Source organism: Euprymna scolopes, chromosome 45, assembly GCF_053919585.1.
Source record: "Euprymna scolopes isolate OS-2025 chromosome 45, ASM5391958v1, whole genome shotgun sequence".
NCBI lineage: Eukaryota > Metazoa > Mollusca > Cephalopoda > Sepiida > Sepiolidae > Euprymna > Euprymna scolopes.
The window spans coordinates 23207488-23222164 of record NC_136526.1 but is presented as its reverse complement, the minus strand read 5'-3'; the positions used below and the strand labels follow the sequence as shown (position 1 = coordinate 23222164).

General features: G+C 32.0%; 1 protein-coding gene across 1 annotated transcript in view; it reads left to right on the top strand.

The window, feature by feature from the left end:
* The window catches only part of LOC145269287 (calsyntenin-1-like), a 160031-nt gene that overhangs the window by 125443 nt on the left and 19911 nt on the right, over positions 1-14677 (top strand). Inside the window, exons 9-12 of the mRNA XM_080124969.1 lie at positions 658-812; positions 3996-4147; positions 10543-10838; positions 11608-11754. Coding sequence (XP_079981095.1) covers positions 658-812; positions 3996-4147; positions 10543-10838; positions 11608-11754 — 750 coding nt within the window. The remainder of the gene's footprint in view (positions 1-657; positions 813-3995; positions 4148-10542; positions 10839-11607; positions 11755-14677) is intronic.

Below are 14677 nucleotides of genomic sequence, written 5' to 3'. Positions count from 1 at the left end.
CACTTTTTAGACTTGTACTCACTGCTACTACTGTTGGAAATGGTAATTATCTTCACCCCCATTCTCCCTTTTCCCCCACCCTAACATTGCCAAGACGGTAGAAACATTTTCATTCTTTTTCAATAACCACTGACCAGCCATTAGATAACATCTGAAGAACCCCATTGATAAAAGAAATTATAACGCAAATAAAAGAAATTATAACGCAAATGAAAGAAATTATAACGCAAATGAAAGAAATTATAACGCAAATGAAAGAAATTATAACGCAAATGAAAGAAATTATAACGTAAATAAAAGAAATTATAACGCAAATGAAAGAAATTATAACGCAAATGAAAGAAATTATAACGCAAATGAAAGAAATTATAACGCAAATGAAAGAAATTATAACGCAAATGAAAGAAATTATAACGTAAATAAAAGAAATTATAACGCAAATAAAAGAAATTATAACGCAAATAAAAGAAATTATAACGCAAATGAAAGAAATTATAACGCAAATGAAAGAAATTATAACGCAAATGGCTTGAATGTTGGTTTAAGTTTTTTAAAACTTTATTTTTGCTTTGAGCTCTCTTACTCAAGATTTCCTATCAAAATGACTATATCCGTTATAGATCCAACACACCATTTTATGTCTGTTTTATTCTTCAGGTAATACTAAGAAATTTGACCACTTTTTCCGTGGTTATTTGGCGGGATTGTCCATTCTGAGAGACAAAACTGAAAGTGACCGTGTTATCAAGTGTTTAGTCAATTGCAAAGAATATCTTGATTTCCATGCACTTAACAAGATGGAAAGTGGAACCGTAAGTATTGCTTTCATTAATTTACCATTTTTAAAAGATTTGAAAGGTTTTTAAAAGATTTGAAAGGTTTTGAAAAAGTTTAAACAATGAAATATTCTGCCAGATTTGTATTTTTACGTTTATACTGTGTTGGTTTTTCAAAAAGCTGTTTTAAATCTTTATATCTCTGCACATATCTTTATATCTCTACACATATCTTTATATCTCTACACATATCTTTATATCTCTGCACATATCTTTATATCTCTACACATATCTTTTATCTCTGCATGTATCTTTTAAGATTCAGTGGGAAAGTGTTTAAAACATGTGTTTGCTCTCTTATGTTGCACAATTGGGATACTTGAACGAGAAACACTTCTGATCTGCAATGGCTGCAGTATAATTATTTAACCATGATCCAGTAAATGTGCATCTGCATCAAGAAATGGTCGTATCCATTGTGTTTTATCAGTAACTTGATTGATGTGTGATGCATGATTTATGCTTTCTCTGTCTCAAATGGTTGAAACATGTTTGACACCACTTTCATCAGCTCATTGCTTGTTCTTGTCGCTAGAGAGCATGACAGAAAATTGGTATTGCACTTATTTTACCTTTCTGTAACTATTGTATTGTTTTCAATGAAGATAAGTATTGAACTTAATTTAATATTTTCATGGTTTTTTATTAGGTTTGTCATTCAATTTTTTAACTGGACACGTCTTAAGTTTTATGACGTTCTTTATGAAGTACAGACGTTCACACCATTTAGCACATTTCCTTTAAGATTTAACTAGACACGTCTTAAGTTTTATGACGTTCTTTATGAAGTACAGACGTTCACACCATTTAGCACATTTCCTTTAAGATTTAACTGGACACGTCTTAAGTTTTATGACGTTCTTTATGAAGTACAGACGTTCACACCATTTAGCACATTTCCTTTAAGATTTAACTGGACATGTCTTAATTTTTATGACGTTCTTTATGAAGTATAGACGTTAACACCATTTAGCACATTTCCTTTAAGATTTAATTGGACATGTCTTAAGTTTTATGACGTTCTTTATGAAGTACAGACGTTCACACCATTTAGCACATTTCCTTTAAGATTGAAGAAGTTTTTTCAACCTGTCTTTGCTCTATGATGCTGAGTGAGGTGTACGGCTGCAAACTGGGAGAAAGGATCCCATCATTTGTGTTTTTATCAGAAACTATGTGTTGATGAGATTACAGATGCCTTAACACACTTTGTATCTCAAGTGGGTCATCGATGTGAGTGCATCACCTCTTGCTTTAATTCCATAATGTGTTTAGGTATCAAAGAATTAGATCAAAGTGGACCAAGGAAGATGTGGTTCAAGTGTGTAAGAAGTAATCTAAGTGAATGCTACCTATCTTAGGTCAAACGTTCGGATCAAAATTGCATGGAAAGCCAGGTGGAAGATGTTGCCTGGTATCGACAATCATGGAGTTAAACACTATGAATCCTGATGGTGTGACACTCAACCCTATTAGTTAACAAACTTGAAACTCTTGATGGAAGAAATATATCACTTTCAGAACATTTTTTTACGTATGAACATGTTATATATTCCACAAATCTTTTTTACTACAAATAATTTTTAAAAAGTTACATTTTTTATGTCAAAATTCTTTCTTTTTATTTTTTTTTGTTTCAGTATTTTTTTGATTTAAAAGTAACATTCATTGTTAGAAATTTGCTTTTATAAAATATTTTAGGTCATGTAGAAAAAAAACATTACAATTAAAATTTAAAGTTTAATTTTCAATAAATTGAAAATTAAACTTTCTGTAAATTTTAATTGAATCTAAAAATTTACTTTGTTGATGTCCTAATCTTTGTCAGCTGTTGAATTTAAGAAAAGTTTGGATGTTCTACTGGTTTGCCAGTGTCTCAGGTATTGATCATTGTTTATACAATTTAACCCGGATATAAGAGACTCGAATATAAGATAAACGGATATAAGAGAGATTTTCACTGGTTCCAAATTAGGGCCCTTGTTAATATACTGTGTAACTTGGATATAAGTAAAACCCGAATATAAGAGAGCTGCAGGAACACAGGAGAAGTCTCTTCTATCAGGGTTACAGTGTATCATATCTGTTTTTTATTTGATTTCTCATTTCTGAAAATGAAAAATTTGTGTTTCATTGAAATGATCCTTGATCAAATATTTTATTATTATTTGGGATGGGGGAGATTATTAAAATCAAAGAAAGAAAAAATTTTAAAATGCATTAAAATAGTTTCATGTAAACTTACCATTTTTTTGTTTTAAATTTTAAACACAAAGCGACCCCCTTCTCCCAAATGCCGTCCATGAAATTGTTGATAAAATTTATCTTTTCTGCAATATTTGGTACAAAAAATTTTCAGTTTATGCCTGACTTATCAACCAAATTTCAGACATGAATATCCAACTGTGTTTTATTGCCTTTCAGTGAAGGGACACTTTGGTAATCGTTTCATCAGTAGAATGTGTAATCCTGAATGTGGATTCACTCACATAATCCCCCATATTGAAGGTGTTTGGAGTTATCTCAATAAAAATGTCTGTCAATGTAATATTCAAACTTTTTCTGAACAGTACAGCCAATTATTGACAATTTTGCATATTCTATCCAATTGTGCTTATCAAGAAAATGTGATAAAACAAAAAAAAAAAAAGACTGAACATTCATGACTGAAACTTGGTGGACAAGTCAGGTATAGACTGAAATGTATGGATGCTAAATATGATTTGATTGGATAAATGGTTGTTAGTTTTATTAATGATTTCATTAGTGGAAGTTATTTTTTTTGGTGGTGGTGGTGGGGGGGGGTCAGCTGCTATCATTTCTGAATGGAAGGATTCTTTTCTCGTTAGAGACCCCCCACCCTCCTACTCAGTCGTAAATCAAATAAAAAAGTTTTTAATTTTGGAATATTTGAAGAATATTGAATTTTTGAAAATGTTAAAGTATGTTTGATTTAATTGGAATTAATTATGGTGCCGATAGCAAAAATTGCGAATCAATCTGGAAAGACCATTTTATCAACTTGTTAAAAGCTATAAAATACATGTATTATTATTGAATAAAAACAACCTGTATTATTTGCTATTATACTACATCACAAGTGAATCTTAGATTGTTAAATTCTAAATAATTTTGCTTTTACTTTGTTCTATTTTATAGAGTGTGAGTTTTAACAGTGAGATGACGGAGTTTAGCATTACTGGTAAGAATGTGACAGAAGTTGAAAGTTTGGTGCAAGAGGTTTCATATGTCAACGCCAGACATTATCCAACTCCAGGTCGAAGAGCTCTGAAAATAGAAACAGCAGTTGAGTAAGTATGAAAGCTCAAATATGCAACTTTCAATTTTTTTTTAATGTGTTTATCTTTATTGTTTGTAAATGAGTTTAGATTAATTGGCAGCATTATTAAAAATGCCAGGGAACATGTGGTTGTGAATCTTCACTAGAAACGCAGATAATACGTTCAGGAATGATATTGTTGAATATTCAACCTAATTAGTTTTGAGTGATGATGAATCATTCATCCTTGCTATTTCACCATCTGTTATTCGTCTAATGTGTTTGTAGGCGTGCAGCTAGATTGCTACCTTACCATTATCCCTCCTCCCATCTAGGTGGGCTGTGGATGTGATGGTTTCTGTAGTGCTCTTGGGACCTTCGTAGTTGTATTTTTATCATATTTCTTTTAAATGCTGTTGGAAAAAAATAATTATATAATCATTCGTAACAGTAAAAAATGTTGCTTCTTTTTTTATTCTGACTTTTAACCCATTAAGTCCCACTGTTCTATAAATAGGTCACCAAATAATTTATTTTTAAAATCTTTAGTATAATATGTAATAGTATAGCTTGCTACAGAATTACTTTGAAGAAAGGATAAAATTCATCAACTTTTCTTAGAGTTGTTGGAATCCTCTAAATCAGACATGCCAAACACTCGGGCCGCATGTGGCCCATTGTAGACAGGTTTGCGGCCCGCACAAATAATCTTCCTCTCTCCCACAACTCATTGGCATGGAGTTTGGTAGAAGTAGAAGGGATTATTTTTTAGTCAAGTTTAGGGTGAACGAATTAATGTTCTTGGCCAATTTTTCGATATTTGTCATCCGAAGGGTCAAGCTTCAAAACAATACCAATCTTGTGAAAATGTGTCGCCTCTAAAGTTTTTGCAAGATATACATACATACATTTAAACAGACAGGTGAGATTTATATTATAGATGAAAAAACACATATTGGATTTTGAAAATTATCTCCCTTTAAAAATGCGGTAAAACTATTTTTTGAATGTGTTTCTATAAAAGAAAATGATTTTATTTAAAAATTTATGAAAGACTAGACGGGTGAGATTTATATTATAGATGAATTTAATTACATTTTTTTTGTAAATTAAGAATGAAGTCAATTATTGGTCATTTATTTTTTTCAAAAGTATTTTTGAATTTTTTAGATTTTTAGAGTCTGAACTTGACTTTTGAACTTGGTGATAAAATTTGTTAATCATTTTCATTTCTTTGTTAAAAAAATTAAAGTATATTTTTCTTTTAAACTTTTTTATTAAAACTTTTATCTTTGCTGTTTTTTTTTTTTTAACTAAAAATTCATTTTTCAGGTAGTAATAAGCTTTTAAATCGCTGGTCAAAAAATATTTCTTTTTCGGTCTGAGCTGGTCATATTCAACTTTTGCAGCCCTCATGACAGTGCAAATATTGACTCCTATGGCCTTTAGGAGACTTTGAGTTTGACATACCCACTCTAAAAAATTCTTGTGAAATTTGCTAAAATTTTCATTTATTCGATGTTGTATGAACTTATATATGGTATATATGCATGCGTGTATTGCCAATCTTGTAAAAAAAATGTGCCTCATTAGAGGCAAGAAATGGTACTGGTTCACACGAGTTCTCAACATTACTGCAGTAAATGCATAAACGATTAGATGAAAACTTTGCTTGACTTCAAAATTTATATATGCACTTTTTACCTAAAAGAAGTTGTGGCAAGAAAACCTGCAGTTAAAACACACTTGCCAATATCATCAATACTGATAAATGATGTCAGATTTCACCTAAAACGTCACTTAATTGCTAAGTGGAATCAGTAAATATGATGTCAAAATGAGTCTTACTAAAGTAAGCCACAAACTTACTGTCAAAAATGCAATGTAACTCTTTGTGTGAACTACCTTTTTACCACAAATTTCATCTTGAATGTATAGACTTTTGATTTCTAAAATGTCACATTCTCCCAGTGTCTTATTTATAGGACAATCAACATTTTGCTTTCTAAATAAAATAACTTTTTCCGTTTAATTTGTGTATTTTTTAGTCATTACAAAAATTCAACTCAACTAAAACTTATGATTATATGACAGTTCTTTGCATTATTATTGAAATCTGCTAGATTCTTTAAAAATAACTCAAAATATAGCCATTAAAAGCTAAATCCCTAGCAACAAAAGTGAGTACACCACTCAGAAACTACGCGCCTAAAAAGTAAGAACAATCCTTAAAAACTACTCCCCTAAATTGAGTACTGCTTTTTTTTCCTCCAAAATGTCATGTGACTCATTAATGTAACTATGCCATGTGTTCATAGGCAGCAGGTGTATTCAAATTTGTAGTGCAGCTCTCATACTCTTACCAGTCATTTAAAATTCAAACATGGCACCACATGGCAAAGAACTCTCTGAGGATGTTAAAAAACGTATTGTTGTGCTACATAAAAATGGCCAAAGCTACAAAAAGATTGCTAACACCTTGAAACTGAGCTGCAGCACAGTAGCTAAGATCATCCAGCATTTTAAAAGAGCAGGGTCCACTCAGAACAGGCCTCGGGTAAGTCGTCCAAAGAAGTTGAGCGCACGTGCTGAGCATCACATCCAAATGCTTTCTTTGAAAGATCAGCGTAGGAGTGCTGTTAGTATCGCTGCAGAAATTAAAGAGGTTGAGGTTCAGCTTGTTAGTGTTCAGGCCATATGCCGCACACTACATCAAATTGGTGTGCATGGCTGTCACCCCGAGAGGAAGCCTCTTCTGAAGGCAATGCACAAGAAAGCCCACAGCAGTTTGTTGAAGACATGTCAACAAAACCCATAGATTACTGGAACCATGTCCTATGGTCTGATGAGACTATTTAATTTGTTTCATTCTGATGGCCTTTAGCATATGTGGTGGCGACCAAGTTAGGAGTACGAAGATAAGTGTGTCATGCCTGCAGTCAAGCATGATGGTTGGAATATCATGGTTGGGGGATGGAGGTATTGGAGAGTTATATTTCATAGAGGGAAGCATGAATATACTGTCAAATACTGCAGCAGAGCATGATCCCCTCCCTCCAGAACTCGGTCGCAGAGCAGTGTTCCAGCATGACAATGACTGCAAACACACATCCAAAACAACCATTGCTTTACTTTGAAGAGGCTGAGGGTAAAGATGATGGACTGGCTAAGCATGTCTTTATACTTGAACCCAATAGAACATCTTTGAAGCATCCTCAAGCAGAAGCAGAAGGTGGAGGTGCACAAAATCTCAAATATCCGCCAGTTCTGTGAAGTCGTAATTGAATAGTGGAAGAGCATTCCAGTGGTTACATGTGAAGCTCTGATAGACTCCATGCCCAGGAGAGTAAAGGCAGTTTTGGATAATCATGGTGGCCACACAAAATATTGAGAGTTGACATGTTGTATTTTAATATTGACAACTTTTTTTAAGGGGTGTACATACTTTTGTTGCCAGGGATTTAGCTTTTAATGACTATATTTTGAGTTATTTTGAGGGGAGGGAATTCTATTATATATGCTGCAGACAGACATTGCGTCCAAAAAATCATTTTTTCAGTGTTATCCCATGAAGAGATATACTTCAATATTTGAAGAAAAGTGAGGGGTGTACTCACTTTTGTGATACACTATATATTGTTCAAAACATTTTGCAATTCTGTATAAATGAATAAGTTCCCATTTTTTTCAAGATGGCAGCTATTTAAAAATAATTTCAACTTGGACAAAGTATTTTCTGAAAGCAAACGAATTAAACTGAACTACATTTTATTTGCAATTTATCTGTATTTTCTATTAAAAAAACTGAGGAATCAGAATCAAGTATTGATTTTTTTTGTTTTAGGAAAAAAGCTATGAGTAAAAAAGACATTTGTATATTAGATTTTATAATTGAACATTTGTTTCTCTTTGTTCATTATGAGTCAAAGAATTATTATAACTAGCGGGACCTGTGGAAATTCCACAGCGGACTCTTTCATGTGTAATATATTGATGTTGGCATCCTGTGGATGTTCAGCATAAATGGAGACACTCTGATATTACTGTAGCTCTTTTGTTAAAACTGCAAAAGTATTTATCTAAGCTAGCCGGGACACCCGGCATAGTCCGGTCGTAAAATATGCTTAAATATGATATTTTAAGTCCTGCAAGTTTCGTATATATTATGAAGTCAATTTTCTATCGATTCTTATATAGTATAAATTTGTGATTTAAAAAAAAAAAAAAAATCTATTTAACCTGTGCATCAGCTTGAATCAAAACTTATAAAGAATTCTAGGTAAAATTATTTATTGCAAGAAATAGGTCATAGCAATTAAACGATAGTCACTCGGAAGAAAAAAGATATAGGCATCACACAAAATAACACACACGCTATCGTATTAATATATATATATATATATATATATATATATATATATATATTATAGATAATAATTAAATAATGTAAAGTCTACAAAAGTGTTGGACAGAATTACATTTAGCATGAAAACATTTAAGATTCTGCATATGAGCACACAAAAAATGTATTCTTACTAATTAATGAAAAGAACTTATTAGCTCTAACACTATTGAAAAGAATTGAATCAAATATAGCATGAAGAGCCCATGGATGGTGGATGTAATAAACTGCAAAATACTAATCATCATTGTTAAATAATCTCTGTATTCAGTTCAGTTAAAAAACTGGACAAGCCGTGTGCAAACCTGTTCCTAGTTTTCTTGGTGGGGAGGTATTGTAGTGAGGCTCCCAATACTTTCACTAAGTGTTTTTCAAAGTACCACCATAGTACAAAAGCCATCATCAGGATCACCGATTTGCTTCCATGTTACTCTTCAGCAACTGTTGTTCAGTTCATCTACTACAGATACCATTTTGATGATGCTAGATTTTTCAAACGAAACAGCATTGTTCTCTCGAATACAGGATGTGGGTATTCCCAAATAGTAACCCATTTGTAACTGACCAGGCTTAATATAGCTTAACTTCAGTGATCTAATGAGAACTGATGTGTGCCTATGTATGTATGTATATATATATATGTGGTTAATAAATTTAGGGTTTTTTTTTTTTTATTGATATACACATTAAAAAACCCTTTTTTCTATTTATTTAAAAAGAAAATACAACTGTGTTATATATGGGTCATGTAATTGCATTCATTTGCAAAAGATCTAGCTAATTTGCATATTGTTTTAAACATTCATTTTAACTAGTTCTCTATTCATTTTAATTAATTTTCGGTTTTCTTATGGGATGATCATCTTTAGTTAACTATAAGGTGTAATTATATTCATGCAGATATTCTACATGATTTATACTTGCGTAATATTTGCGTAAAAACATTATAGTAAACACAAAACTTTTTCCATATATATTTATGTATGCGTATATATTTTTGTTTAAAAATTTTGCCTACCAAACTCTTAGAGTTTTTGGTCTACAGACATGAAACTTCATATATAAGGTATTTGAACCCATGCAAAACTTTATATTTCGGTTTTAGCCAGGGAAAATCAATGCAAAACTGAAAATTTAACAAAAAAAAAAAAAAAAAAAGAAAGAAATTTGCCAGGTGAAGGTCGAACAACGGCATTACGAATATACATGTGTTAATTTTTAAACTGCAGCAAACAGGCATTAATGGCAGAGGCAAAAAGTAAATCGTAAGCGAAACGTTTTGATTTTTGGTGATGGCGCACGAGTCATTTTTTTAAAAACTTTTTAAATCATTACTATATATTGGGTCCAATATAATATGATAATAAATACAAAATGTTTATTAATCAAAATATCATATTAAGCATATTTTATAACTGGGCAAGACTGGGTGCCCTGCTAGTGTATATAAAAAATGAAATAAAAAATTATTTGTGGAATTTATTACTGATGTCTACTAGAAATCCTTTATCACTGTTTATCAATTTATTTCTCTCCTGATGCATGTCCCTTGTCCAACATCTACTGAAGTTCAGGCTTGCAACCTGTATCTGGAAAAGGGTTTTCTTCATCTCTAATGCATACGATAGAGAGGCTTTCCATGTTTACTACAAGGACTAGCTTCTGTGATTGAACTTTTGAAAACGGCAGAGCAGCCTAATTCTAACATGCAATGCCATGAACAGTCTACCACTTGTTTTTTCTTTCAGCCTGATTTTTGTATCGATGCCGTCGTGATAATATGTATTGGTGATCAGTTTTGGTTAAACAGACAAAAAGATGTATATCTTGGTCATTTTTTTTTTTTGCTTTCAGTATTTTTTTTGCTTTCAGTATTTTTTCCATGGAATTAAACTTTTGCTGCCAATAAGTTTTTAATTTTTAGTTTGATGAATAAATTCTAAGGTGAGAACGTCACAAATTATTGATCTTTAATCAATGAATATTTTTGTCTTTAAAATTTTGTTTTAATTAATCCATTTCAGATATGAAGGTCCTGATGGTAGCAATAGCCGTTTACCTGGTATTGATTCGATTGATGTTGATGTGATGGTCATGCAACCTTCCCGTCCTGTGATTACGATTGGTGGTTTATCCAATATGACACTGACTCCTGCTGAACTTAGAATTGGATACCTGATTTTCAAAGATATTGAGATCAGCATCAAGCAAGAAGATGATGAGGATGATGATGAAGATGACATTGAGGATGACAATGATGATGATGACGATGATGATAGTGATAATGGTGAAAGTGCCAACAAAGTTATTCATCAACAAAGTAAGTAATTCTCATCAAAGAGAATCACGTCAAAACAAAAACATATCCAGAAAGTAATAGAGATACGTGAGGTATTTATCGACATGCATTTTTTTTTGTTTCGCAATTTTCAAATGAGGATATTTTATATTTTATTTCATATTTTATACTTCATATTTCATATTTCATATTTTATACTTCATATTTCATATTTCATATTTTATACTTCATATTTCATATTTCATATTTTATACTTCATATTTTATATTGCATATTTTATATTTCATATTTCATATGTTATATTTCATATTTCTACTGTTCTCATTTTGAATGTTATTTTCACAATATTTCGATCAATGTAAAAATATCGCAAATCAAATAAAAAAAAGAAAAGGAAGAAAAGAAATTCTTTTATTCAATTCAGATCTTTTTTTTTCTAAACTAAAGTGACTTGGCCTTTTATACAAGAAATGCTAAAAAAAATGCACACTAAAAGATTTCTAGTTAATAAAAAAAAAGTTCTCAAAATATACATCACATGTTAGAAGGAACAAATGAGAACTGATTAAAATAATAATTGATCGTCAGTTGAATGCTAAAGAATAAGATTGAAAATGATGAATGAAATTAAAACAATATTTGAGTACGGTTTATAAGTATTTCTTTAATAGTGATTCACTGGATGTATAGAGACCCATACCTCGTCGTCATGGTTATTTTATTCTTTTTGAGTTTAAATGTTTTTCTTCATTTTCTATTGCATTAATAGTTTTGTTTGTTTTTCTTTCAGCTCGAAAAGAGTTGATGATAGACAGCTGTACCATTCAATCAGACCCACCACTTAACCTCCGCGAGGAAGTCCTCTTGACCCCGCATGACCTTATTAGCCAACTGCAGCTTGAAAGCAGCCTCACCAATGAAGAACTACACATCAAAAGTGCGTATTAAGCAATTGCTTCTCTTTTTGTCACTTTGCTAAACAAAACAAAACATTAATTGAAGTATGCTCTCTCTCTCCCCCGCGAAAAGCGAAAGCAATTATCACAATTTACGATGCGTAGGTGGATGACTGTGCCTTGTTTTATATTTCTTTTATCCTGAAAAATGAACTTACAATGTTTTGAAGACAAGTCATTATGGAGCCATCTTATATTATTCAATATCAAATTTGATTGGATCAAGGGGAGATAAATCGGTTTTTCTTACAAGTTAAAGAGCTAGAAGTTCAGTTTTGTAATCTGAAATTGACAAGTGGGGTTAATGTAAAAACTTACTCATAAAGTTCTTGGATTTTGACAGAATTTTCAATGTCACAAGTTGGTAAACAATTCATAAAGAGAGATAGCACATTTTTTTTACCACTATTGAGTGGAAAGGTCGTGAAGTCACACGTAGTTGCCTAAAAAGTAGGAGACCCACCCATCAAAAAATCATTTGATTTGATGATTTGTAATAAAACATTCCAATTATAAAACCAGTTTGACCCAGTGTTAATAATCTTCTCTTCTCTATATAAATAAAATAAACTCATTTTTTCCCCTCCAACTTTGACCTTAATAGGATTAAAAATCATGACATTACATGCAAATGTAATGCGTACAAACTGTAGCACATTATCTGAGGTGTGCTATAGGCCTATTACCTCTACAGTTCCTCGACAATGGTACATTCCTATATTTTTTCCAGTGAGAGTCCACTGCCAAAATCGGTTAGATTCAATGGAAGTTGCAACATATTTTCTCTCTGTTAGATTCCTCCTTTTCCCGTTCCTCATTTACACAGCAGCAGATGCGTTCACAAGGAACAGTACGAGGAAACACCAATTTGGAATCTTATAAGGTTATTTATGCCGTGTTTTTAAAATTTTTTTTAAAATCTTTTTTCCCTGATTTATGCTCTTTGTTTTTCCCATAATAAAATAAAAATAAAACAAAAATAAATAAAAAACGCGAAAACGAGATTATTATTATTGTTTTTTTTTTTTGCTTTTTTTAGTTAGTGTAAGATGCAACCTGCGGAACTAACCGGTTTTTACTTCCAGTTTTAACGACTTTAACCGTGAAATCTAACTATGACCTTTATTTATTAGTGCTTTCAACTCACCATTTATTTTTGCACAAATAATTAATTCTTTACTATTTATTAGTACAACGCAACAATATCGTGAATTCATTTGCATTACACTTAAATTAAAATGAAAACAAAAAAAATTCATTTAGAAATCGAGTGTGATGCGGGACTACTGAAACTAAACCAAAACAAACTTGACTGCAGAATTGATATTTGACCTAATTCACTTTTTAGTTAACTCATCACGTTTTTTTTTTTATTTTCGCTTTCGCCTCAATGATTCACGATTTTTTTGGTATAGTTTTAACATTGTTTTTATAATATTTACACAGGGTTATTACTTCGCTTTGTTTTCATTTTACCCCCCAACCAAACACGCCTCTAAAAACCCGACCAATGCCGGGTACCCCGCTAGTTTAAAAATAAACGATACTCCTCCCCACCCCTCAAAAATAAATAATATTCAACCTAAAATAAAATGGGTAACTATTCGTCAATTTCCAATTTTAAAACCAGAAGCGGTCACCAAGTAGACTTAAGAAAAGCAGATAAATGTGATATAAACACGGATAAAACCGAGCGTTGGCGATAAAATAAAAACAACGCTACAACAAAATAACTGTACAATGAAATTGTAAAAAGTAGAAACATAAAAAAAAATAAATAAAAAGCAAAAACCTACCGTTCATTTTTTTTATTATTATTGTTTGAAATTGTCTTCTGTTTTCAAAATAAATAGATATAAAACAAGTTTTTTTGTTAAATAATAGGAAACTTTTTTTTTTGTCTGAACTGTTTTTTTTCTTCAATTTTTAACATAAAAAAAACATTGTCTATGTCTTAAACACGTAAAAGTTAATATTTTTTTTTTTTTTTTTTGCAACTCTTTATGTCAAATAAATGGAAAAAGTCTAAAAAAAGGGCAATAAAAAGCATTGGGGGGGGGGAGGAACAAGGATTATTTGTACATTTTTTTTTTTCGCCAGAAACAAGGATTTCTTTTTATTTATTAGTGAAAGGAAGGTTTCGGCGTTCCAATTTGGTACAGTGACAAAGAAACCCTCCTTTTCGGCGGGGTCGTATCCAGACCGGTGTCAGAAGTCTGCCGACGTTGTGTTTTCTGCAGTTAAAAACAGACTCGTCGATTTCTACTGTATGGCCTGCGCTTCCAATCTGCCGGGGATTCCTAAGAAAATAGTCCCTGCATATATCACGCAGGAAATTTTTCCAATCCACAATTGTGTGGTGAGAACGTAACCCACATTCGCGATGGAGATTTTTTGTAGATGCCATCTTGAACGCCCATAAGTATATTATTTTTATTATACATGCGATGGTTAGTCGGGATTTTGAGAAGAAGGTCCCAATCCTAATGGAGGTCCATCGACGACATGTTACACTTCTACACCTCCAACCGTAAACGTTGGAAAGGCTTGTTCTCTTTGCAAGTACACAATCCTGGCCAAAATGTAAACACCTTTTCTCTTCTGCCAACAATTTCCGTTGCTGGCAAAAGTTTAGTGCAGCCTCTGGGGTCTGGAGCTGGTCCGCAAGGTTTGTAATATTCATTATTATTTCGTCAGTAATCTTTTTAAAACAAATTTTTTTTTAACTCTCTTCAAATAAGCGTTTCTTGAGTTGTCACACTCTTCCAATTGATAGCGAAATTCTCGTCTGCTTAATCAGCAACGCTCGGTTTAATCCGGCTGTTGACGTCATGCGTCGGACAAAGCCAGGCAAATGCTGAGTTACGTCTGGTTCGTTAAATGCACAAGTACCTCCTAATTTAA